Below are 25,200 nucleotides of genomic sequence, written 5' to 3' on the forward strand. Positions count from 1 at the left end.
GCGCCTGTGTCGGTAGGCAGTGTTCGGCGCAAGCCATTGTGTGTAAACAAACCAATCTTTAGATTACTGATCGTACATTAATTTGGAAATTGAGTTGTGCCATCTGAAGATACTGAGGAAGATTTATTATACATAAAGTGTCGTAGTAGTCTGTGTTTTATATTATGAATTTTACAGGCTTTTAAAATGTATATTGTTTAATGAGCATGACTTAGCAGATTACGTATGTGAGAAGGCAAAGTGTAAAATAACATTACCTTATCTGCGTATATCGTCACGCGTTTGATTTTTCTTTTCAGTCTACGATCACTGTGTGACGAGAGGAGTTCCTTCTGATTAAAAATGTCGGATCTTCGATTCGATGGGCGTGTCGTTGTGGTTACAGGTGCTGGCGCAGGTATTTATTGTAGAGGAAAATATTTTTCACATCATTGATAGGATCAGGGTTTCCACAATTTTGTGTTCTCTGCTGGGAAACATAGTCAAGAATTCCACAGAAACAATTCACTTTCTGTGGAGGCTTTACAGATCCAAATCTGGAATTTTGTTCTAGAAATCACCAGCCATCATTATGTTGCTATTTACCGGAATGATCATTTCATTCCCATTGCCTGCCATTTCTCATAATTCTTACTACTGTTCACCACTTTTCATAATTATCATAATATGTGTTCTGGTCATAATATTGATTGGTTCCTGCCTTATAGACCTCATGATCATTTTTCATAAACGAGTTATTTTACGACTTGTCAGTAGCTAGACTGTGTAGTGTCAGATGGTAGGATGAGTCATGAGCGATGACTTGAAGAGCACTGGGAAGGAAGCAGTTGTTGCCATAGTGCTTACTGACCTGGAATTTGCCTGAGAGGATTGAGAGAAACCATGAAAATCCTGTCAGGACAGTGAGGGTCCTTGTCAAGATCCCAACAAGCACGTACCAAATATGAGTGTAAGGTGCTACTGCTATATGAGCCCACTAGGTGCTGATTATTAGTTCTTGTCAGCTAGCTTTCCTGTGCAGTAACTCTTGCAATGCTCAGTTCTAATAATGATCAGTTCCTGCTAGTGCTTGTTAACACTGAATTTGTTATGACTCCATGTTTCAGGCTTGGGTAAAGCATATGCGTTACTGTTTGCTGAGCGTGGAGCATCAGTTGTGGTTAATGACTTAGGTGGTGGTCGCGATGGTGAAGGAAGGAGCAGTGGAGCTGCAGATAGCGTCGTGGATGAGATCCGACGCAAAGGTGAGTTCATTTCATAATGAGAGTTAGTTGACCTCTAGTGACCTGATCTTACCCAGTTATAAGTGTGTCTCATTTATTTGCTTATCTGTCTGTCCTTCTCACAAACCCTCACCCAGTGTGCGTCTCCACGCTTCCCTCCTGTTGTCCCAATACCAGTTTCAGGGTTGTCACTGCAGTTACATAGTGTGTTCTGTTCCCGACAGGTGGCAAGGCTGTAGCCAATTACAATTCTGTGATAGATGGTGACAAGATCATACAGACAGCTTTAGAGGCGTTTGGACGTGTAGATGTTGTAGTGAATAATGCCGGTATCCTGCGTGACAAGTCATTTGCCAGAATTAGCAACACAGATTGGGGTAAGTCCAGCCATTATTGATAAGACCTGTCCTCCATTTTTGATTGCTACAGTAGTGTAGACAGGAGTGATTTGCCAGAAGTAAAACGTTCCATACGTGAGGACTGCTGTTGACTTGGCAGGCATTCGATATGACGCTGGGCTGTCAGTCATAGTGTCTTGGTTCAGTCTCCAGGCAGAGCTGTGTAATTTTGCTGCTCACAGATTGAAACCCCTACTTCTGCGAAAGACGACACTTTGGGAGTGTGAAGAATGCTCCTTATATACAGTCTTTACTGTAGTGTTGTTGAGATACAGTGATTATTTGTTATGTTTGCAGACTTGATTCAGGATGTACATTTGAAGGGTGCTTTCAAGACAACACAAGCAGCATGGCCTCACTTCCGTAAGCAAAACTATGGACGCGTCATTGTCACATCCTCCAACTCCGGTCTATATGGGAATTTTGGACAGGCAAACTACAGGTATGTGTTAGTAATGCTAAACTGTATTTATCCCTGGGAAATTGATATTTTGGTCAAGATCAAACATATATATATATATACTCGTAAGTAGGTTGTCACCCACTCCCAGACCTGGAGGACCAAGGGCTTCCATTCATTTGGTTCCTACATGTATCATGCATAGGGGACCCTACCAGAAGCAGGGAGAAGCAGTATTAACAAATTTCCTTTATTTTCACTAATAACCGTGATGACCATGTTACGTGGGTCCCTTGTCACTATGGCATGGTGTGTCCTCAGGTTGCGGATGGAGGAGACACCCTCCAGGTATGGAGGGAAGCTGCAAATATATTGAATGAGCAGTCACAGATAGCCGAAAAGGGGTGGTCCTCCAGCTTGGGGGTTCGGCATGGGGCTAACAACGCCTCACCGTAAAAAAATAAACTTGTTACGAAAATTCTCAAGAAGCCTTGGACCTGGACGGATGACAGGAGGTTGGAGAAAACTGCATAATGAGGAGCTTCATGACTTGTACTCTTCTCCAAGTATAATTAGAATGATCAAGTCAAAGACGATGAGGTGGGCAGGACATGTAGCACAAATGTGGGAGAAAAGGAATGCATGTGGGATATTGGTGGGAAAGCCAGAAGGAAAGAGACCACTGAGAAGACCGAGGCATAGGTGGGTGATCAATATTAAAATGGATCTTAGAGAGATGGGATGGTATGGTATGGATTGGATTGATCTGGCTCAGGATATGGACCAGTGGAGGGTCCTTGTGAACACGGTAACGAACCTTGGGGTTCCATAAAATGTTGGGAAATTCTTGAGTAGCTGCAGATTTGGCTGCTCCTCAAGAAGGGCTCAGCTCCATGAGTAAGTAAGTAAGCACCGTGATGAAGTATTAATGGCAACAGCTCACCACATTCTGTAGCTATGCTGAGCTTGTGCCACACACTGAGGTTACTGTTTGGAGATCACCTAAATGGGGAGACTAGGGTGAATTACTTGTAATGTTGAAGATGTAACAGTTTCAACCAAAAGCGCTGTGTATGGTCTGTGGATTCTGTTCTGGCAACATGAGGCGCAACAGAACCTGTTGCCTATGTCATCAGAACTTCTCACTTGTTTTCTGAAGAGCCTGTGTTTGATTCCCAGGTTGGGAGCAAGCTGTACTGGCCAAGGGATATAGCATTAAATAAATGTTGAACACTTCCATATGTCTCCAGTTCTTCATTCAGAATTATCCTTCCATTTAATACCATCTAGCCTTTGTGTTTGAGGAAGTGCCATTAGATGAACTAACAGTAAACATGTGTTTGTGTGTCATAGTTAAGTTATGTAGTTATTGGTAGGGATTATTGTTTGGTTGTTTTGGCTGCAGTGCTGCCAAGATGGGGCTGGTAGGTCTGAACAATACATTGGCAATTGAGGGCAGGAAGAACAACATTCACTGTAATGTGATTGTACCGACGGCAGCATCACGACTTACTCAGGACATTTTGCCACCAGGTGGGTATAGCACCCTGAATGTTTGCCCTCCAGTGGGCATCTGAGTTGAACATCTGCCTGCCAGTGGATCCTGTCCTCCACTTCCTTCTGTTTACCGAAACCTGCTGCTCTGATAGTCAGCCCAGGTTGAACAAGCATTCATTACTGTATAGTGCAACTTTTGGCTTTAGTCTGCATCAAGAAATAATCTCCTCCTTTTGCTGTGTCATTCAACTTCATTCCATTGGCTGTTTACCTCTTTACCCTTAACCTCATTTAATTTCTTGAGGTTGAACCTCTCCATATGAACTCTGTGCATTGTTTGTTTATGGCCAGTCTCTCCCTAACTTTTGCCAGCACCAGACAGTGCGCAGTATCACAATCATTGGACATCAAATATACTTGAATGCCATCTCATATCTATCAAAATATGGTTAATTTGGTTGTGCGTCTTTCCATTAGGAGATGTCCAGGTAAGTTTATGAACATTAACGATACAGGAACATTGTACTTTTGACAGTCAGATTTTTGGATATGGCAAAGTTTACAACTCTAACTCCATTATCATTACTAATTTCATGCAAACTCTCATTCCCAATCATTGTTTGAAAATGTCTTCCCTCCATACTTCAGTATTGAAATCTCCTAACAAAATTTTCATATGGTATGATATTAATAAATCACCTATTTGTTGCACAGACTTCTTTGCACAACTGCGACCAGAGCTGATTGCACCTGTGGTTGTGTGGCTGTGTCACGAATCATGTGAGGAAAATGGTGCCATCATCGAGTCCGCTGCTGGCTGGGCAGGAAAATGTAAGTGTTGAGGTCCCCAGTGGCTCCCAGTCTGAATTGCAACTGAAATGAAGGCTTCAAATCTTCAATATGGTCATAAAAGATTATCATAATATTTATGTTTCTTTCTTAAGGCTATAAAGGGCACAGAAAGTCGGCTGGCAGCTTTAAAATACACATTTAATTGTTACATATTGTTGCTCTGTTCATGAGATAATGAAACTGACCATAGCACCACACTAGATTTTGAAGTTTGTAATTCATAAATTTCTTTATAAGAGTTCTCTTACCAATGTTTTTGTAGAATTCTCTGTAGTTGTGGCAAAGTTTCGGTTCACAGATGGGAGAGAAACCAGCCACTGAGTTTGGCAACTGTAAATGAAGAAATGGATTCAGTGAGGAATTGTTTTGATCTCACCTTGTACATGTTATAGGTAATGTGAAATATAATTAAAGATAAATGGAGGACTCTTTAAGTTTGCATTGTTTCTTGTTTTCTGCTAAGTGTTACTAGATGTTTCCTTCAAAGTGTTTTAACTTGAAGACTACTGAAATACATTTACCAACTGTGATCGAGAAATAGTTACTGCAGTGGCACTATCCATTGCATTTTATTTAAATATATGTTATATACACATGGACCTACAAATTGAGGCGGGAGGAAGTTTAATGTAATTCATATCAGGGAGGAGGAGGAAATCTTGGGCGTTTTCAGGAGATCCTTGCTAATTTTTAACCACGCAGCAGTTTGTGGTCTTGTGTGACAACTTTCAGGTCATCTGGTCCGTTCACCTGGTGGCCTGCTGCGAGCACGGATTGATCAGATTGTGACTCCGGAGGCCGTTCGTGAGAGTTGGAGCAAGGTGACAGATATGTCTGCTGCTGCTCGGTTTGAATCCATCCAGGAGGTTTCTGGTACGCTGATGACTGTTCTGGATCAGATGAAGGCAAACTGCGAACGTTCGTCCGATGGTGTAAGTTATGGCAAGCAGGTTTCAGCTGGATCAAGATAATTAATTTGCATCTTCTGATTCTGTACATATATTTCTTATAATCTCTGTGCTGACGGTGCGTAGAGAGAGTGGAGGTACAAGTGTACTCACAGAGTAGGCCTGTTTACTTACACTGTGGGGCCTCAGCCTGGGGTCAGTATTGTAGATGGACCATTTGAATAGAAGATGAGGATTTTCTCTTGTTTTTACGATAAAGAATTGCAGGGTCATATAAGTGCAAAACTTATGTCTGTCTTTAAATGTTTTAAGCTTTTGGCAAGTCAATGTTTTCAAGATGCAGTATATCATTCTCTGTGTATTGTACTGTCACTGTATCACGTGATGGAGAGAGACAGAAATATAGTGTAGGGTAAGTTTGCTTGAAGTCCCATAGAGCTGTGAAGCTGGGAATGGCAGAGACCATAATAAAATAAAGAGTTCACTTTTCCAGGATATAACACCATGTATTCTGCTCAAAGTCGAGCAGTGTTTCAGACTAACATGTTGCTTGGCTAATTCTCTGACCCTGAAGATGGAAATGATGTGTTCCTCTAAAATGTTGTTTGACTTTCAGTGCGTTACACAGCCTTTATATCCTCAGAAGATAGAACTCTTCATAACTGCTGCTGTGGGAACCATGAATCCTATATAATAAAATAACTTTGTTGTGTTCCACAGTGGGGGATGTCTTGGACTCAGAATTCTTCCATTCTGGTAAACATGGTATCTTGTCTGTCTGTCTGAATCAGTTGGATGATTCCACTGAACTCAGTTTGCATACCACTTGAGGTCCCAGCATTGCCATTACTGAGACTTGTCTATTGTTATGTGTGTTTGTGTATGGTGGTCACGTGGCCAGTGTTTTTGCTGTCTGCTGAAGATAGTGGTCCTCTTGACATGTAACATCATGTAGTTTGGTGTACCTCTTGCAGTGTACTGATGACAGACTTAATTGTTTTCTTTTCCAGAAAAGTGTTGTGACGAAGTTCCATTACAGCCCACGTGACCTGATCCTCTATGCATTGGGAGGTGAGTAATGTTGTTAACCCGTTGCCGTGGTTTGACGTGTATGTTTCGTCAGGTATTTAAATCGTCTGGGGGGGTTCGACGTGTATGTTTCGTCCAGCTGCACACCTATGTTATAACGCCCATAATAATTGATGGTTTTGCTGTAGATTGTTAGATTTTTCGCTGGCATGTTGTCAGTAGTACAGAGTATAATATGACACGTCTTTATCTGCGCTAAGTCATTGTTACATATGCCTGTCTTGCAGCAAAGTTCCTGTGGCTCTTGCTAGCGGTTTCACCGTAATGAATGTCGTGTTTCCTTTGCTACGAAGTTATAAACAGCAGAGACGTGATGTGATGTGTTTATAATATCATATTGCCCTGAGCTGGCCACTCTNAAATAATTTTCGAGCAAAATTTAAATGGCCGGCTGAATATATTACCGCAGGAGCCGCGGCCGCGGAATTTAAATGACTGCGTCAAAGGGTTAAAGCAAAAGATGGTAGAGTTGTCCCTGTAACAGGTCCTGGAGGCCCTTAGGGTTGTGATACGTGGAGGTTCCCACATTTTCCAGACTGTTGGCTCACAGATGGTGGTGAGGTTGTGAGCCTCACGTGCCAGCTGGCTGCCATTTACCCACAGAAAGATTCCTGTTACTCATTTCTGTTAGAGGCTGAGTCATCCACAGGACTGCAGTGGGGCTGGACAGATTAGGCCAGTTGAAAAATACATGAATATATATGTGTATAATGCACTTTTCTTGATTGCAGTTGGTAGCACTGTGACCAACCCAAGTGATCTGAGGTTTCTGTATGAAGGCCATGCCGACTTCTCAGCACTGCCAACATTCCTTGTGTTACATGGGGTCTCTGCTATAATGGAGAGTAGCGTTGCTCATGGCGCGTTTGGCGACAGGGATGTGAACCTGAGCAAGGTGAGTGAAGCACTGTGCTACAAGCCAGAGGGTTGTGGGTTTGATTCCTGATGATGTCATTCCATTTTTCAATTGACCTAATCCTTTTAACTGTACTATGGCCCTGGTGTTGACTCAGCCTCTAGCAGAAATGAGTACCAGGAATCTTCCTGGAAGGTATGGTGCTTATGGCTGACAACCTCACCAACATCTGTGAGGTGCTTGCCTACAAAATGTGGGAGCCTCAGTGTTTCACAACCCTGTGGTCTTCCACAGCCTGTTACAGGGATAGCTTTACTAACACTGGTAGCAGAACCAGAATGTTCAACACCGCTAATACAAAAATTATGCACGAAGCAGCTCCTGTTTGAATGTAACTGTCACAGTGCGGTGGGAGCTACTTCCCAGAATGCATAGCAGCATCTGACTGTTCTTATGAGAGTGGTGTCTGCAAGAGTGAAGCATCTGACATGTTTGTGCAGATTTCTCATCCAGAAACTGAGTTAATTCCAGTGGAACTGAACAGTTGAAACATGTGCACCTTACAGGCGTCCCTATAATTGGGCACGGGACTTGTCATGTGGGAACATAATTTTTGTTGACTGAGAGAGGACTTTTATTATTGCTGTGTTGCCAGATATTGCATGGTGAGCAGTACTTGGAGTTACTGGCCCCTATAAGTACCGAAGGGACTCTCGAGGTGCATTGTAAAGTGGTGGACGTGCTGGACAAGGGCTCTGGCACCCTTGTACTGGTGGAAGGTAAGTGCAGTGCTGAAGGGTTAAATACTGTTCCTTGCAACGTCAGCTGATTGACAAAGGCCAGGAATAGGTAAGTTCTGATTAGGATTGTTCTTCATACCAGTTGGGGCACCCAGGATGTGAAGGCTCAATGCATCTTGTGTTCCCACTTTTTGCTGGTACACTATGTCTCTGTCTGCTCAGATAAAAACCAAGGGCTTGAGAGCTGGGTGCCAGTATGCATTGCTGCCAGCATGAAATTACAGTGACTTACATCCAAACACTTCTTGTGTTTCAAACATCCACTGCTCCATAAACATTGAGAATCAGACATATGTTTGCATGATGATTCTGACTGGGAATGACCTCACATATGAGCAGTTGAAGTTAAGACATTCATTCATGAATCACCCTGTATATGAAGAATTCTCATATTTAGTAATCATGGATACATTTAAGATTTTATATATTGACTGGGTGGTAGCCAGGATTGCTCATTCACTACAGCAGCAGGCTGTGGGGTGGATGGCCGGGGTTCAATTCCTCTCAGGCCAAGAGATATCTATCTTCTCCACAGCATCCAGACTGACTCTGGGACCCATCCTTCCTCATATACAGTGGGTACCAGGGGCTCTTTCCCCAGGGGTAAAGTGGCAAGGGCACTACTCATCTTCATCTGGTACTGAGGTCGAAAATGGTGGAGCTATACCTCTACTTCTCTGTACATCTTAATGGCATGGTGCTTAATTAAGTAGGCACATGGACAACTGAACGTTTTACCTTCACTGATTGGGTGTTAGATTGTGATCTGTTAAAGCAAATGTGTTTGCCATGGAACCGTCTTGTTCATATGTCTGTTGGTATTGCAGTGGACACATTTAGTGACAGAGGGGAGAAAGTGGCACATGCCCTGGTGACAGTATTTGCTGTAGGAGTGAAGGGCATAACTGACAAGCGTACATCACCCCTCAATATACCAGCTGTAGAGCCACCAAACCGGCCTCCTGATTCAACTGTTGAACAGCGCACATCTCCTGACCAGGTGAGAACAAGAATGCACACGTTACATGCCACTTTGGTTCAAGCAGTGAATCTCCCAGCTTCTGTTCAAGAGGTGCTCAGTGGGACACCGACTATCCTGATTGAGGTTTGTCATGGTTTTTCTCAGTCCCTCCAGACAGATGGCTGAAATTGTACCTTAAAATAGGCCATGACAACTTCCTTCTGTATCCTTTCCAAGTCACTGTCATCATCGCATGCTATACAACCTGAGCTTCTGACAGTCTCATTAAATGAACTATTGATAACAATGATGACAGCAGCATACCAGCTTCTTTGATTAACCTCTGCCATCTGGGAATGGGGACTTTTAATTGCCCTGGCACTACAGGGCTGGGTGTTGTACCTTAACCATGGTGTAATGACAAGTATGGAAAAATGCAAAGATAAACTTTTATATTAAATTTGTATTGTAAATGAACATTATGATGAATGTTTATATGCAAGACTCTGATAAGTCCGTCTTGAATATGCTGGGTATGGCAGTGCTCAAGGCACTGGAGCATACCTTGCCTCTTCATTCCTCCTCTCCTCCTGCTCCACGAAACATACCCACTTTGTGAGTGTCCTCTCTGGCTTCCCACAGCCCCCTCTCCCTTCCTTCTGCGAGACATCATTCATAATTCGTTTTTCCCACCTTGATGTTGGCCCTCTTCTCGGGCATTTTCCTTTCTCTGTCATATTTAGAAGTTTCTGTGGGATTCTGTCTTATTTCCTGCTTAAAATTTGTCTAAACTCTCTCACACTGTTATTTATTAATTCCTCTTTGAATGTATTTACCTCTAAATTCTCTTGCTCTTTCTTTCGTGGCTTTCCTTCTGTGCTTCTTACTGATCTGATCTCTGCAACATGTGCCTTGGCATGTCCCCATGTTTCTGGTCCAGATGTCAGCATGAGCCTGTAGCAGTTTTTATTTAAGTCCATATGTCCCTTTGGCATTTCCGATTTCCAAACTATATCCATAACTGTTGAAACATTCTTGCATTATTTATTCCCAGTAATTGATTTATTTTCGTAAGCTCTTTCTGGTCTTATTTATTTATAACATATATGCTAGTATTTCTGTGGGATGGCGTCATTCAGATGCAAGCGGGTGCCTCTAGTTCCTGCCTGCACTGACATACTTTCCCCATGTCTTCACTGTGACACATGTCTGCAGGCTGCCCTCTACCGACTGTCAGGAGACCACAACCCACTTCACATTGATCCAGATGCAGCTGCATTCGGTGGGTTTGATCGACCCATCCTCCATGGGCTGTGTTTCCTGGGCTTCTCTGCCCGGCATGTTTTGCAGCAGTATGCAGATAATGATCCAACCAAATTCAAAGCCATCAAGGTAATACAGAAGTTTTATTTTCAGATGAAGATCATTGGCTCTGTGTGTATCATGGTAGAAGTTTATCTAAAGGCCTTTCAACTTTCCAATCATTCTTTTTTCATACTTTCTGACCAAGACACCAGCAGCTTGGTCACCCATTCACAGTAGAGACCCGTGTCAGGATTGTGTGTCATAACTTGAGTATGTGACCTTAGAGAACAGAGCTATGCGGTCAGTGAGCTCTCCAGTATAGCGATTTTTGTTCCTATCATACATTGGAATAAAATCTGCTACTTTTCTAATGATCACGCTCCCTCATTTAGACACAGTATATAGCGAATTAGGAAATGTACTCATAGCGGAACATTTTTGCCATATTCACTTGGTTTTATATAATTGTGTGAAAACTGTTAGATGGCATTTATACTGGGAATAAAATGTGTTACACTTTTCTCCACAGTTTTTGTTTGAAACTTCTTTCATCTCATAAACACAGTATATCACTAGTTAAACACAAATTAAACTTGAAATGCATGCAGAAACACATACATCTTCATGTGAAGTGTCTGTTAGTCCAGTCTGATTTTAACTGAAATTAGAGTTTTGAACTCCTTAACATCAGTGTTCATGAATTCAGTTAATCAGTTCTTGTGTTGCTTCATGCATACAAGTGAATGGACAGGCTGTAGGGATGTGAACATGCTTGAAAATGTGTAGTCTGCAGTGACCATCGGATGGTGGGTACCTGGCTAGATCTGACTAATATGTAATATTACCACAACACCACTCTTCCCAGGGGGAGAGAGTCCAGTCGATACACACAGTGGTCCCCTGATGAGCCATCTTTTCATTTTTTTTCTTTTTCAATTTATGTCAAGTGGCTTTTGAAGTAAAGGATGTTACAGATATCACCCACATCACGGAAAAATATGTCTGTCAGGTTTTTCTTTAATAACTACTTTGAACACCCACTTAGAGAATTATTATAGCACTCATTATAAAGCCTGTGAACTTTTCTTTTGAACTGTATGTAAATACATGTTACAACACATAAAGCTTCATGATTATACATAGTTACATGATATGAATTTGGAAATTAACTGCAAAGCAGTAGCATCTAGGATTTGTTTGTGAATTTTCAAAGGAGTTATTAGACAAGAACTTGCAGACATGTTTTTTACCCCAGTGGGGGATGATTTTGTAATACTCTGTATTTCAAAAACCACTTGACAGAAATAATAAAAAAAATAGGCAAGGAAGTTTGGGTGTGGGACCAATATGCATACCAGATTTCATCCCAATCTGTGAGGGGTAATTTTAGTTTCCTGTGGAGTGACGCAGCATCTGGATATTTGTGCTGTAACCCATGTTACAGGTTAGGTTTACCAAGCCAGTGATCCCTGGACAGACGCTACAGACAGACATGTGGCAACAAGGTAACCGTATCCACTTCCAGACCAAGGTGAAAGAGACGGGCATCGTGGTGATATCTGGTGCATATGTTGATCTGACCGAGGTGATTGCCCCACAACCCAAGGTGTGTTTACACAGCTAGCCATATCTTATGTGGGAAGCTCTGTGATTCTGCCTCCATCTTCATGATGTCTGCAAGAAGTTTTGCCTTTCTCTTGGCAATCAATGTTAAGGTTACAGTCTTCTGGGATGTGATGCTGTATAGTTTGGTACACATGTACCAACATTTTGGTCCAACCTCCTGCCTCTTCTGCCCTGAAGATGGAGGCATCAGGTTTGTTCCGAATGTTTGGACCTGTTTGCCATGGTGTCNTCAAGGTAACCGTATCCACTTCCAGACCAAGGTGAAAGAGACAGGCATCGTGGTGATATCTGGTGCATATGTTGATCTGACTGAGGTGACTGCCCCACAACCCAAGGTGTGTTTACACAGGTAGCCATATCTTATATGGGAAGCTCTGTGATTCTGCCATCTTCAGAATGTTTGAAAGAAGTTTTGCCTTTCTCTTGGCAATCAATATTAAGGTTACAGTCTTCTGGGATGTGATGCTGTATAGTTTGGTACACATGTACCAACATTTTGGTCCAACCTCCTGCCTCTTCTGCCCTGAAGATGGAGGCATCAGGTTTGTTCCGAATGTTTGGACCTGTTTGCCATGGTGTCACCCTACAGGACTGCAGTCTTGAGAAATTCTGTTTCTGTGGAACCTGAAGGTTCACATTCATGTGTACAAAATTCTGCCAGTGAACCCTGGCTTGAGCCAGTTCAGTCCACCCATTCACAACCAGTTCCACTCAATATTCTGATATCATCCAGATCTTCCAAGTTACGTTTTTCCTTCATGTTTTGGAACCAGAATTTTTATGTGCAATTCCAGGTTTACACACAGTGATTAGTAAGCCACAGATTTGCAGTGCTAGTGACATACAGAGGATAGAAGTGCATACAAAATTTTGTTTAGGAAATCTGAAAGAGAATTATGTAATGATTTATACATGTCATGTAACCACATAGGTGGTCACGATAGGCTGGATATGTAGCTAGGATGGGAAAGACAGAGAAAGGGGTACATAATATTGGTGAGGACCTCTTGGAAAACAGTAACTTGCTCTATGTCACCTGCCTTATTTCCAGAAAATGCTGATAGGTCACAGAGGACTATACATTTTGACAGAATCTTTGATGTGAAACTAGATTCAGCTGTCACAGGATGGTTCAGTTATGGGCTTTTGTGAACACAGTAATGAATCTTCATGTTATATAAAAAGCAGGAGTTTCTTGCCTCGCAATGTAATTGTCAAGTTCTCATGAAGGACATTGTACTGTGGACCTCATCAGTTTAGCTGACTCAGAATGTTGCCTGATAACATTGCAGTACAGCATGTTCAAGGTCATGCTCACATGAGTGGCTCCAAAGGTCAGTAGCTATGATGTATGCAGGTTGTATTAGTTTCAGTACCTGCCATCATGCCATCTCCTGAGGTAAGCAAGGCAGAGTTGAAAAGCAAAGTGTGCTGTATTTGTAGTCATGAAGGTATATCTGGTTTATTCAGGAACTGCTTGTTAAGTTGAACCCCCTTACATCATCCACATTCCAAAACATCAAACATTAAGTTGCATAACCCCCCCCCCCAATTCTGTATGGTTGTTAATGGTTTTTATTTATTTTGCATATTTCTGTATATAAATTTAGACGTTTCTATGCCATCACATAATGCCTTGATTCTGATATATATAATAAGCGGCTGAATTGAATATATCAATAGATCTGTTCATTAAACACTACATGTTTCGGTCATTGTCATCTTGAGTTTTGGCTTTGTTGCATAATGACAACCCTTTACCATCCTCCATAACCAAAAATCAAGGGCGTTAATTTAGTATATCTTGTAGGCCAGAGGTAACAGGCTTTCTTTTTCAAGGAATACTTTCGTGAAAGTGACAGCTTATTGGAGGATCCTGTATTATGGGAATGTTAATAATTTACACCCATTACCTGGCACTGTTAAGACAGTGCAGTTCATATGGTGGAAACATCGCTATACTGTAACATGAAGCTATGTTATTTGTCCAGGTATCCAGACCTGCGCTGCAGTCAGACAGTGTGTTCGACATGATGAAGAAAAGGATTGCAGCGAACCCAGAGCGCGTGAAGAAGATTGGCGGTGTATTCCAGTATAACATCACCAAAGATGGCAGTACTGTTGCATCATGGAGTATGTATTTCACTTGTTTTTCACTGTTCTCCTGCAGTACTGTGATACATACTAAATATTATTTTTATTGATTTCTATCTTATGTTGCCCTTATTGAACATCATGGTTGAGTTGTTAATAATATTCATGCCTTATATTCAAGGGGTCTTTCATTCAAATCTTGGTCCAGAGAATAGCTTATCCCAGGTTTATTGTAGTTTTCCTCAGTGCATACTGGTCAGGATAGCTGAGTAATTGCATTGAGTAGGATATGGGTTGAATTCCTGGCAGGGGCAAGAGATTTTTCGTTTCTCCACAGCATCCAGACTGGCTCTGGGGTCCACCCAGCCTCCTGTCCAGTGGGTACAGGGGCTCCTTCCCCAGGAGTAAAGTAGCCAGAGCATGAAACCAATGACTCACCTGCATCTAGTGCTCAGGTTAAGGAGACATGGAGTTGTTCTTCCACTCCTCGATATATTTCCATGCCATGGTGGTTAATTAAGCACTGAGACAATTTTGGGGGGGTCACTTATGCAAGTCTTGACATATATCATCTTTTTCAGTTCGCTATTCATAGTTATCTTGACACTATGTATCGTCATTAAACTAAATCAAAACTGAATTATCACTGGGGAAGCTGCCTTGCATGGTAATATTTCTGATGTGTTCAGGAGGTACAGAGGTGAAGTCACAGTTGAAACATCTGACCTGACAGATCTTTCTGTGGTTTATCCCAGCCCCTCCAGGTGAATATGATAGGAGCTTGAAATGAGCCATGACCATCCTTTCCATTTCTTCAATCACCAGTCATCCTGCCATTTGAATCTGTATAGTCTCAGGTACTGAGAGTGCTTTTAGACCATAAATCCAAACAAACAAACAAATAGCCATCTGTGTAGTGCACTGAAAGGGATAAAGGCTCACTAAAACTACAATATTTATTGTATAATTCATTACTACACAAATTCACATTTTATTTTCTTCGTGTTTTCTGGGTGTCCGTCTACCTTCTGTGGCCTCAGTTAGCTGTCCGTTCCTGGCCATCACAGTTCCAGCTGTCCCTTTGTCCTAGTTCCCTCTGTGCTAAATACCCAGAGACAATCCATCTCTCTGTACGGTATGTCAAACGTAGGCCCCTTCCTTGGAGGCATGGCTAATCATAATGTTGCATAAGATCATGATTCAGATTTGCTATTCATCCAGTGAACTCCTCTATAGACATAAGAGCTAATGGGGTTCTGGAATCTCTCACCTGTGTTTATGTAGCAGCTTTGAATAAGATCACTGTCTTGCTACTTTGTCCACAAAAGCTGCCATCAGTCTGTCTAGAGTGTGGGAGTGCCGAACTCACAATTTTACTCTGTACACTCTTCCCAACATGTGGGCGACTCCTTGGGCCACAACAGACAGATAACACAGAACTAACATCCCTCTGGTACCAGAGAGCGACAGTATCCAAACAAATAATTGACACTTCAATGGCTGCATAGACATTTGGAATCTTCTCCTTGTTGTTGAATAAACACGCTGTCTGCAATACAGCTTTCGTTCCCCCTCTCTTCATGGATTCATTATCAGTTGACAATCCCATAACTTCCATCTCTTAAGATTTTATAACCTTATGATTTTACATGAGTGACCAGGATGTTTCTATTGACAGCTGTTGACCTGAAGAATGCTACATTGTACCAAGGACAACCACAGGCTGGCAAACCTGACTGTACACTAACACTTGCTGATGAAGATATGGTACAAATTGTAAGTAATTATGTTAAGAATGCACTATTGCTCATTACAGTTGCATACATCTGTAGACAGCAGTAGATCTGTGGGAAGTAATTCTACAGCAGCAGGTACATTTGCTGGAGATGTGTAAATGTCTTTCTTCAGCAGACATCTCACAGAGAATCTTGTGAACACTTCCACTGCCAGCAGCGCTGCTGTTGGCTTACCTCCCAGCCTAGCCACTTTAGCAGTAACACTACCTGTTCATGGCATTTCAGGGCAGAGAAATGAGTAACAGCACATGATCATATACTCATATGTGTAGGAACTGCAAACATAGCCACATGCTCCTCTCAGAGGTTGGGAAAGAAACTATGCCCATAATGCATTCTGGATGAGAAACATTTTGTCTTCTGTGGCATGGCAGAAATGGGTTACGATGGAGGGTGGATGTTCGTTTGCATCTTGTACCTGAGAGTAAGATGGATCTTAGGGAAATGGGCTATGAGAATGGGAAGTGGATGGAACTGGCTCAGGATCGTGTCTAGTGGCGGGCTTTGGTATTAGAAATGTTGAAACTTAGGGAAATGGGCTGTGAGGATGGAACTGGCTCAGGATTGTGTCCAGTGGCAGAGTTTTGTATTAGCGGTGTGGAACTTTGGGTTCTGCTACCAGAAAGTTAGTTCAGTAGCAAGATGGATCTTACAGAAATGGGCTGTGAGGATTGGAGGTGGATGGAACTGGCTCAGGCTTGTGTCATGTTTTCTTATCAAAGAATCAAGCCAGTTCAGTAAGTAGTTCTGGGACTGCTAATTTCTGATGCAACCAAATATATATTTTCTGGTGTTAAGACGTAACTGAATGTTGTAATGTGCAGGCATCAGGCAAGCTGAGCCCACAGACAGCATTCATCAAGGGCAAGCTGAAGGTGGCAGGGAACATCATGCTGACACAGAAATTGGCTGCACTGCTCAAGGAGGAGTCCAAACTGTGATTGCGATGGCAGCGTACACTTCAGATGGTCGCACAGGTCGTGCCTGCTGGACTACTTATGTGGTTATGATTTAGTACGCAACATTGACAGGAGCTCAAACCACTCAAGAAGATTCATGCTGGAATAATGCCAACTGAAGATACTGTTAAATAGGTGCTGGAGTCGTACTGTTATATGGGTTGGGATGGGTTTATTGAGACCGTAACTGTCATTAGGTGGTTTTGTTATGTAAACGCTGGAATATATTTTGTTAAACATTTTTATTAAATACTTATTTGCATCATATGTAACACTTCAATATTCACTCCTTGGTTGTTCCTCGCTCTTTCTTCCCACTGTGTGTCTTGCTCAACTTCTCATACTTGGACTTGCTGGAGTACCACAGCAAGAATGGAACTGCTAGTGATGGTAGAGTCATGACTGCAAATGCTCCCCAGTCCAACTGCCAGACAAAAACAGGTCTCAATTATTGTTGGTAATGCCCAGACATTTGGTTTCTTCTGCAGTGTACAGAATGGCAGAATGGAGCTGGGTACTTACTTACTTATGGAGCCAAGGCCTTCTTGAGGAGAAGCCAAATCTGCAGCTATTCATGAATTTCCCAGCATTTTATGGAACCTGAAGATTCATTACCGTGTTCACAAGAGCCCTCCACTGGTCTCTATCCTGAGCCAGATCAATCGAATCCATACCATCCCATCCTATCCCTCTAAGATCCATTTTAATAATGTTTACCCACCTATGCCTTGGTCTTTCCAGTGGTCTCTTACCTTCTGGCTTTCCCACCAATATCCTATATGCATTCCTTTTCTCCTTCCATTCGTGCTACATGCCATGCCCACCTAATTCTCCTTGACTTGCTCATTCTAATTATACTTGAAGGAGAGTACAAGTTATGACGCTCCTCATTATGCAGTTTTCTCCAACCTCTTGTCATGTCATCTCTCTTCGGTCCAAATATTCTCCTCAACACCCTCGGTCTATGTTCCTCCCTTAATGTCAGAGACCAAGTTTCACACCCATACAGAACCACAGGCAAAATTATAGTTTTGTATATTCTAGGACAGCAGACGAGAAGACAAAGGTTCTGGACTGAATGGCAGCAAGCATTACCCAAGTTCAATCTCCTCTTAATTTCCTCCTCAATCAGGTTTCAATTTGTTATCGTCGTTTCCAAATATCTGAACTACATTTTCAAGACATTTGTTTCCTATCTTTATGTCATGATTTTGCCCTGCATTTTGGTGACGAGACAGCAACATATACTTAGTTTTCTCTGTGTTTACTTCTAGACCGACCAACCTTACTTACGTCAATTAAAGTTTGTGTTTCCCTTTATGGTATCTATATTATCACCCAGAGCTGGGTACTAGTAGTTCCAATATAACTGGAAAGGTGGATGAAGTGGGGGAGCCTATCATCCACCTGAGTTATCCGACATTTGGCTGAAGGTACTGGCAGTCAGTATACAATTGGAAAGGTAAATGAAGTAGGGGGAGCTACCATCCATCTTCAGTACTTTGGTCTGTAAGAAGTTGGCTGATGTGTGGCCAGAGTCCCCGTAACATACAGAGAAAATGAGAGACAAAAAAAAATTAACCCATATTTACTGTGGTATGAAAACCATGACTACAGAGTCGCGAAACAAAAATATGGTAATGAGTCCCACGGTACCCTTGACAATGTAATTTATTTAACATCCATAACTTGACAAGTCAGCTGAAAACAGCCAAACACTACATGTCAACAACTCTTAAGAATGTACAAAACAATATACAATACAATCCCTTTTTCATCAATCAGCCCTTGCTGTAGTTTACCCACCGTGGATGGCAACTCCCAGCAATTCAGTATAAAGCAATAAATATACTTAAAAGCCAAAAACACAAGTCAGCCATGTAAAACAAAGCATCACATGTTAGTGAAGATAACAATCTAAAGACCATCTCTGTACTTCCATATCATATCGAAACTAACTCGAGTTACTGAAAAACTCTTGTAGAGAATGAAACAGTTTTGTAATAATTAACTCTTTAATTTAGAGAACAAGTTATGTGTTTTTATTCTCATGTTGCATAATTGGACATACAAATCCTGTACACTATCAAATATATATAAAGAAGTTACAGTTAAAATCACCAAACAGACTTCTACAAGACACCCTGTTTTTAACTCCTTTAATAAGTATTAAATCTTTTTCAATTATTTTGAATACGGCATTACTGTCATTTGCCCCTCCCAAATATAATGCCATATCTTAGTATAGACTGAAATTTTGTAAAATAAACATTTCTCAATACATGTATACTTACTGAGTCATGTAATAATCAAATAAAGAACTTAGTTTACTTTCTGACAAAAGTACTGTATATAAGTGGCCCAGCTTAAGTTTTCTGTGATGTAAATACTTAACTATTTTATATTTGATGAATAAGTTATTTCTTTGTGTTTTAAATACAGAGTTAGATCTGGCACCTGAGGAAGCCATGCAACATCGAATCCAGCTTCCTGGATATGTCGTGTCCAGCCATTGATGGACATCTCCCCCTTAGTACACTGGAACTCTGCTGTGCTGAAACCAGAACCTCTACCCCACAGCTAGAGGCACATCTTCTGGCAGCCCCAGTAGAAAAGTTCCCAGAAAATCACTGTACCGAGCAGCAGATGGCACTCACAACTCCAGCCCAAATGCTGACATTGAAGGAAAACTCAATACAAATGTTCACGGATAGGATGAATACTGTCCCATGCCGTGAGGCGACGTTCAACATATTCATGCATAAGACACGCTTCATCTGTCCACAGAATGTTATGCAAAAAATGCTGTTTATGTACTACACAGTCCATCTGTAATGCAACTATTCCTTCTTTTATTTTTTTTTCACTTTCACTTTCAACACATGTTTTGGCCCTAAATGGCCATCTTCAGGTGTCTTACTATGCTGAAACTGCTACATTGCACTAATGTTATCCATTCATTACATATGCAACTGTACGCATCATGATTCAAAATGTCATATGCAGTCATCTGCAGTGTGGTGTTGTCATAGCTATTTGCAAAATTGCATCTATAGAGGATAATCCCCTGGGAACAGATGTGCATTCCACAAGTAGTGGCATGGATACAATGATTCTTGTCCAGTACTTCGAGGACTCTCAGTTAGGATATTCCCAATTATTGTGCGATATCACGCGAGCTTCTCCAGGGCTTGTTCCAGGGCTGCAATTATGGATTCCACTGGTGACTTACACTGACGTGTGTCATAGGTGTTACACTTCCTGTCTCACAGAGACATTGCTCCAGTCATCAAAACACTGGTAACATCAACCATGATAATGTAATGCGTATTCCTGTGCAGCAGTACTGAGGTCTAAGCGCATTTTACAGTATTCATCGTGTGTGTATTCTATGATCATTCGATCAGAACTCACCCCTGCTGTGCTGAGTGCCCTGAGTACACCTAACAGTGCGCTACATATCATCACAAAACCGCTGAGAAGAATGTTAACCCCATCTGTTGGTGATTTGTATGTCAAAAACTAAGCATCTCAGCACATATGTTGCATTAGCTATCCGACTTGTTCCTTTAACAAAGCCTCGAGACTACAGACAGCTCGTGCATGTATTTCATTTCACCCTGTATAGTGGTGAGTTATGGAAATCACCACCATGTAGGCCAAGACTAAATGAATACAAGGGATTATTGCTCTAAGCAGAGACTCACCACATGTGACGAGAACTTCTTGTCATAGTCACGGAAGGCAATGATGAGACCCTCACCTGGCTCGCTCGTCACAGCCACTTGCAGCTGGAATATGAAAGCTCTACTTTACTATCTCCATGTTCATCTGAACCTCAGCTGTCACTGCAATCCACAGCAGAAGTTTCCCAAACACTGGACTCTGATCATGTCACACTCAAACACATCAGGAAATGAAAGAATTATACACAAGAGTAACAATATCTCGAGCTAAGAAAAAATGAATTGGAGGATATGTGTGGTTCATACACCTGTCTTGTGTACTGTTAGGGTACTGAACTGAAAAGTTTATGACTGGTTAAACATGTGCCTTCAGAAAAAGGGGGGAAAAAATTTATAATTCTGACAGATGAACCTGAGAAGTGGTTACCTGAAAGATAGGGAAACAACTGTGTGGATAACATTAAAACGAATTTTTGCTTTGGTGTTAGTGTTGCTGAATCTTCGGTCTTTTTTAATTATGGAAAATGTTATAGAGGCAGTGAGCCCTGAACCTTCCACCCTGAAGATAGAAGCAGCAGATTCTTCTAAAGTGTTGGCACTTATATTAAACCATGTGGCATCACATTCAAGAAGACTCTGTGTGTTCACCACCGTGAATCTCACAGATAAAAATAGGTTTCAGTTTTCCCATGCACAATGCTACTAACATGTAAATGTTCTTAAATAGAACACTGTTATTCTCAATCTGAACTCCTTCTTATAATTCATTACTGCACATCAGCTTGAGGTGCTTTCTAGATATAATGAATTCAGGATCAGCAAAATGGAACTTCAGAGTACCCATCAGAAGTTCATGGTCAGGGTTCCACAGATATGATGACTCACTTCAGATGCGTCCTCTGTTGGCCTGTAGTTGACTTCTGCAGCTGTGAAGTTAAAGTAACCATACTTCCTTGGTCTGACTACCACCACATGAGATACGTTGGTCCCTGGAGGAATCCTATCAAGTTTAATGTTGAGCTGTCCGCCCACGACAGTGAAAGCTTCTGGGTGGAAGCTGTTATCGCTCAGCTGAACTCCAAGGGCAGCACTGGCACCAACATTGTACAGTGTGTACTGTAAATACGGTCAGCTCATAACCACAAAAATTACCAATGAGTCGCATTGATACAAATATTGTACTGTGAAAGATATAAAAACAGCCAAACTTCTCAGATAGTATGACATGAAAATATAACGCCTGTACAAACCTTAACTACAATGTCCATGTCTTCAACCAGATACTTGTTTAGTATTTGTTTAGAAATGAGCAATCTGGCAGCGGTCTCTTCTTCCTCGTTCCCATTTATATACACTGCCAGGGTAACAAGAAATATGAAATTTAAAATTTTCATTTTGAAAAAATTAGTAATACAATAGTGATTGATAAACTAATCAACGTGGTATACACATGTACACTTCCTAACCTTCACCAGACCACTTAACCATTCACTAACCCTCCTTCCGCCGCTCCTACGTCACAACTTGTAACTGGCTGCCAACCACTGCCAACTCATCAATTGCATCCCATGTCACGGGTCACAGGAAATATAATGTGAAAAGATCTTTGAAAACACGGGAAAGAGTGGCGTTCGTGTGTGAAAGAAAAAGAAGAAGAAGAAATATTTTACCCAGATGTAAACTTAGGTGCGCTTCGTGAAAGAATGAATAGGCAGGGCTATTTATAACTGTAACTTATATCATTAAATTGTACCATACCAGCATTAATTAATTACAAGTCCTGAAGCTGATGTTGCATTCTCATCATACAGCTACTGTTTCTCTGTTACTGATTCCCGCTCCTGACATCTTTGAGCATGATACAGAACTATCTGACTGTCTGCATGCTAGTGACATCTGGTGAGATTACTGAAAACTTACTGTAACACACAGAAATTGTGCTCGAGAACGGTGTTAGTCAAACACCGGGCCGCAGCCCAGTACCGGACCCTGGCACGAATTATACCAGGACGTCTTATGAAAAAAGAATTTACGGGGTCGCGGTCTCACAAAGGTTGAGAATCACTGTTGTGTGCTTCGGCCCTACTATTGGGTCATCCTCAGGTGGTACAATACTTAAAACGTCAATTAATGAACTGTTCTGCCATATATCTTAATGAACATGGAACCTCGTTTGGAAGTTTTACATATATATATATATATATATATATGGCATGACAATTAAGTGCAGGTAAGTACTGTACCACTTGAGGATGACCCAGTAGTGTGGTAGAAACATGTAGTGGATTAAAATAAAAGACGCTAAACACTAGGTGGTGTTAATGGCCGTGAATAGATAATCTCGTGTAAAAACACAAAATTCAAAAATCAAAGACAAATGGATCACAGGCAAGGATGAGCACAAATATATTCTTGATATATTCAGAAAAGACTTATGAAGAAGTTCAAGCAGACAGTACCAATGCTCAGTTGGAGGGCCCTGTGGCAGCTGCCCGCTTCGGCCATTTGATAAAGTAATCCTAGGTGTGACACCCTATAGTCTGGTGGTTACCAACATTTCACAGGGACCAGCTGCGTCCATCATCAGAGTAGAAATGAAGGCAGAGTGCTCCTCTGGAACATTGGTTACTCTTCTACCAGACTACACGGTGTCACAACATTATTAGCTGAATTAATTTCGTAGAGAAGACATGTCACGTGCATTCTGTGAGGTAACAATCAGCACTTGGTATGAGGTCATCCATTTAAAGAGTTAAACAGTGGAAGAACCTGAGCTGTAAGACGGCTCTGAACCACACCCACTATGACTGTCAGCAATAGATCTTGTTCATATTTGACAACAGGCTGATCTTCTTTGTCAGTAGACAACGGACCAAATGCATAATCTGCATGAGGTTGGAATTTGACGACTACCATCTTGTGGTTCGATTCAGTATTGTTAAATGAGATTTATGGGTCATATGGCAGAGACTATGAAGAAATATTGTGGTATGTGGACCCAATGCTGTACGATGACCGCAAAATAAATAACTATACAACGGCCGCTGCTAAGTAACGGATCCGTAAACGAGCATATCTCCAATGCAAAGAGAGAGTACAGCAATAATGGAAGCAGTTTTTTTCTACGCGGTCCGTGTCGAGGTGTTATAAAGAGGGCCAGTTGTCAGGCTTAGGCGCCGGCTGCCCTTTACTCCTAGGAAAGTTCCTGATACTCATTTCTGTTAGAGGCTGAGTCGGCCCCAGGGCCATAGTGCGACTGAAAGGATTAGGTCAATTGAAAGATCAAATGATGTCATAGGGAATCGAACCCGCGATTCCGGTCTTGTAGCATAGTGCTTCAATCAGCTGCGCTACAGCGTGCTTTCATTTATCGTTCCCAGCATTGTATTGAACCCGAAGGTTCATTACCGTGCTCACAAGGACCCTCCACTGGTCTATACCCTGACCAGATCAATCCAATCCAAACCATCCCATCCTATCTCTCTAAGATCAATTTTAATATTGTCCACCCACCTACGCCTTGGTCTTCCCAGTGGTCTCTTTCTTTCTGGCTTCCCAACCAATATTCTATTATTTTTTATTGCTAGTGGGGTGGGACTAAGTCCCTTGTACTGCGGCCACTTCTGGCCTATTGTACCAGCCCCAGATGATAGGTGAGGGTGGAATGAAGATTGGCAGGGGAAACCGAAGTACTCGGAGAAAACCTGCCCCAGCGCCATTTTGTCCACCACAAATCACACTTGACCAGGCCCAAGATCGAACCCGGGCTACCGCCGTGGGAAGCCAGCGACTAACCGCTTGAGCTATGGCGCGCATCAATATTCTATATGCATACATTTTCTCCCCATTTGTGCTACGTGCCCTTCCCACCTCATTCGCCTCGACTTGACCATTCTAATTATACTTGGAGGAGAGTACAGGTTATGAAGCTCCTCATTATGCAGTTTTCTCCAACCTCCTGTCACTTCATCTCTCTTCGGTCCAAATATTCTCAACGCCCTGTTCTCATTTATCGTTAGAATTTCGAAATTGGTCAAGTTGCCCTACAACGACAACACTGCAGGATGAAGTCCGGGTTTGGAGGGGAGGTGGGGGCAGAAAGATGCAAACGGAGGGATGATGAAACACGGCTGATGTGGCAAGGGCATGTTGTTGAACGAACATCACCAATTACTGGAGAACACACTGAAATGGGGTCCGGCAGGGAGCGAGGATGGGCGGAACTAACTAAGTTTCCCGAATTCAAAACAGGCTCCAAAATGTCACGACCCTCTGATGTGGGGTTCTCTCAGCGCCCGCTGCATCTGAGGGCATATTCTTTGCATTTCGAATCTTTAAAATTTCGCATTCATATCCTCTGTTCTGATTGGATACCGTCACAGGTCACGTCATCTAATTCCTGGCAGCAATACTACTCGTGTAAGACAGTAAAACTGACATAACACGCACGCAGAACACGTAAAACAACACTTAATTTGCGATATTTAGGAGTTTTCGTAGTTTCGATACGGTAACGTAGTAAGAAGAATAGCGCCCAGTTCCACCATCTGTTGGCAATTCAAGGCAAGAGCCCTGTGATATTCAATAATGGATAAGCAGAAACAAATCGCAGCCCAGAACGAAAAGATTCAACTAAAAAAAAAACTAAATTCCGTGGTCTCAGTCCGCAAGCGAACTATACCGTCCGAGCGACCGCCGCTTGCAGGCGAAATTAGTGCCAACTTTAGCCGCTAGAAGGTGTCGCGTGGTC

General features: G+C 42.0%; 2 protein-coding genes across 5 annotated transcripts; one reads left to right on the forward strand and one right to left on the reverse strand.

Moving 5' to 3' along the window:
• Positions 1–12: 12 nt before the first annotated feature.
• On the forward strand, positions 13–17,031 carry LOC111873091 (peroxisomal multifunctional enzyme type 2). 4 transcript variants are annotated; one of them, XM_023867521.2, is made up of 17 exons: positions 13–38; positions 300–397; positions 1,107–1,244; positions 1,448–1,600; positions 1,919–2,063; positions 3,427–3,554; positions 4,233–4,349; positions 5,103–5,302; positions 6,289–6,349; positions 7,099–7,262; positions 7,879–8,002; positions 8,851–9,023; positions 10,200–10,376; positions 11,734–11,895; positions 13,907–14,048; positions 15,688–15,785; positions 16,630–17,031. In XM_023867521.2, the coding sequence occupies exons 2-17, from the start codon at positions 343–345 to the stop codon at positions 16,744–16,746; spliced, it is 2,154 nt and encodes a 717-aa protein (XP_023723289.1). In that variant the 5' UTR covers positions 13–38; positions 300–342; the 3' UTR covers positions 16,747–17,031. The 4 variants fall into 4 exon arrangements, with proteins under 4 accessions (XP_023723289.1, XP_023723272.1, XP_033610894.1 ...); XM_023867504.2 differs by lacking the exon at positions 13–38 and adding an exon at positions 45–137; XM_033755003.1 differs by lacking the exon at positions 13–38 and adding an exon at positions 59–148.
• Positions 16,988–22,029, reverse strand: LOC111873106 (translocon-associated protein subunit beta). Its single transcript, XM_023867534.2, has 4 exons — positions 21,701–22,029; positions 21,336–21,566; positions 20,472–20,555; positions 16,988–17,188 (listed from the first exon to the last, which is right to left on the reverse strand). The coding sequence occupies exons 1-4, from the start codon at positions 21,842–21,844 to the stop codon at positions 17,048–17,050; spliced, it is 600 nt and encodes a 199-aa protein (XP_023723302.1). The 5' UTR covers positions 21,845–22,029; the 3' UTR covers positions 16,988–17,047.
• Between the last annotated feature and the right edge of the window lie 3,171 nt (positions 22,030–25,200).

Source organism: Cryptotermes secundus, unplaced genomic scaffold, assembly GCF_002891405.2.
Source record: "Cryptotermes secundus unplaced genomic scaffold, Csec_1.0 scaffold1269, whole genome shotgun sequence".
Taxonomy (NCBI): domain Eukaryota; kingdom Metazoa; phylum Arthropoda; class Insecta; order Blattodea; family Kalotermitidae; genus Cryptotermes; species Cryptotermes secundus.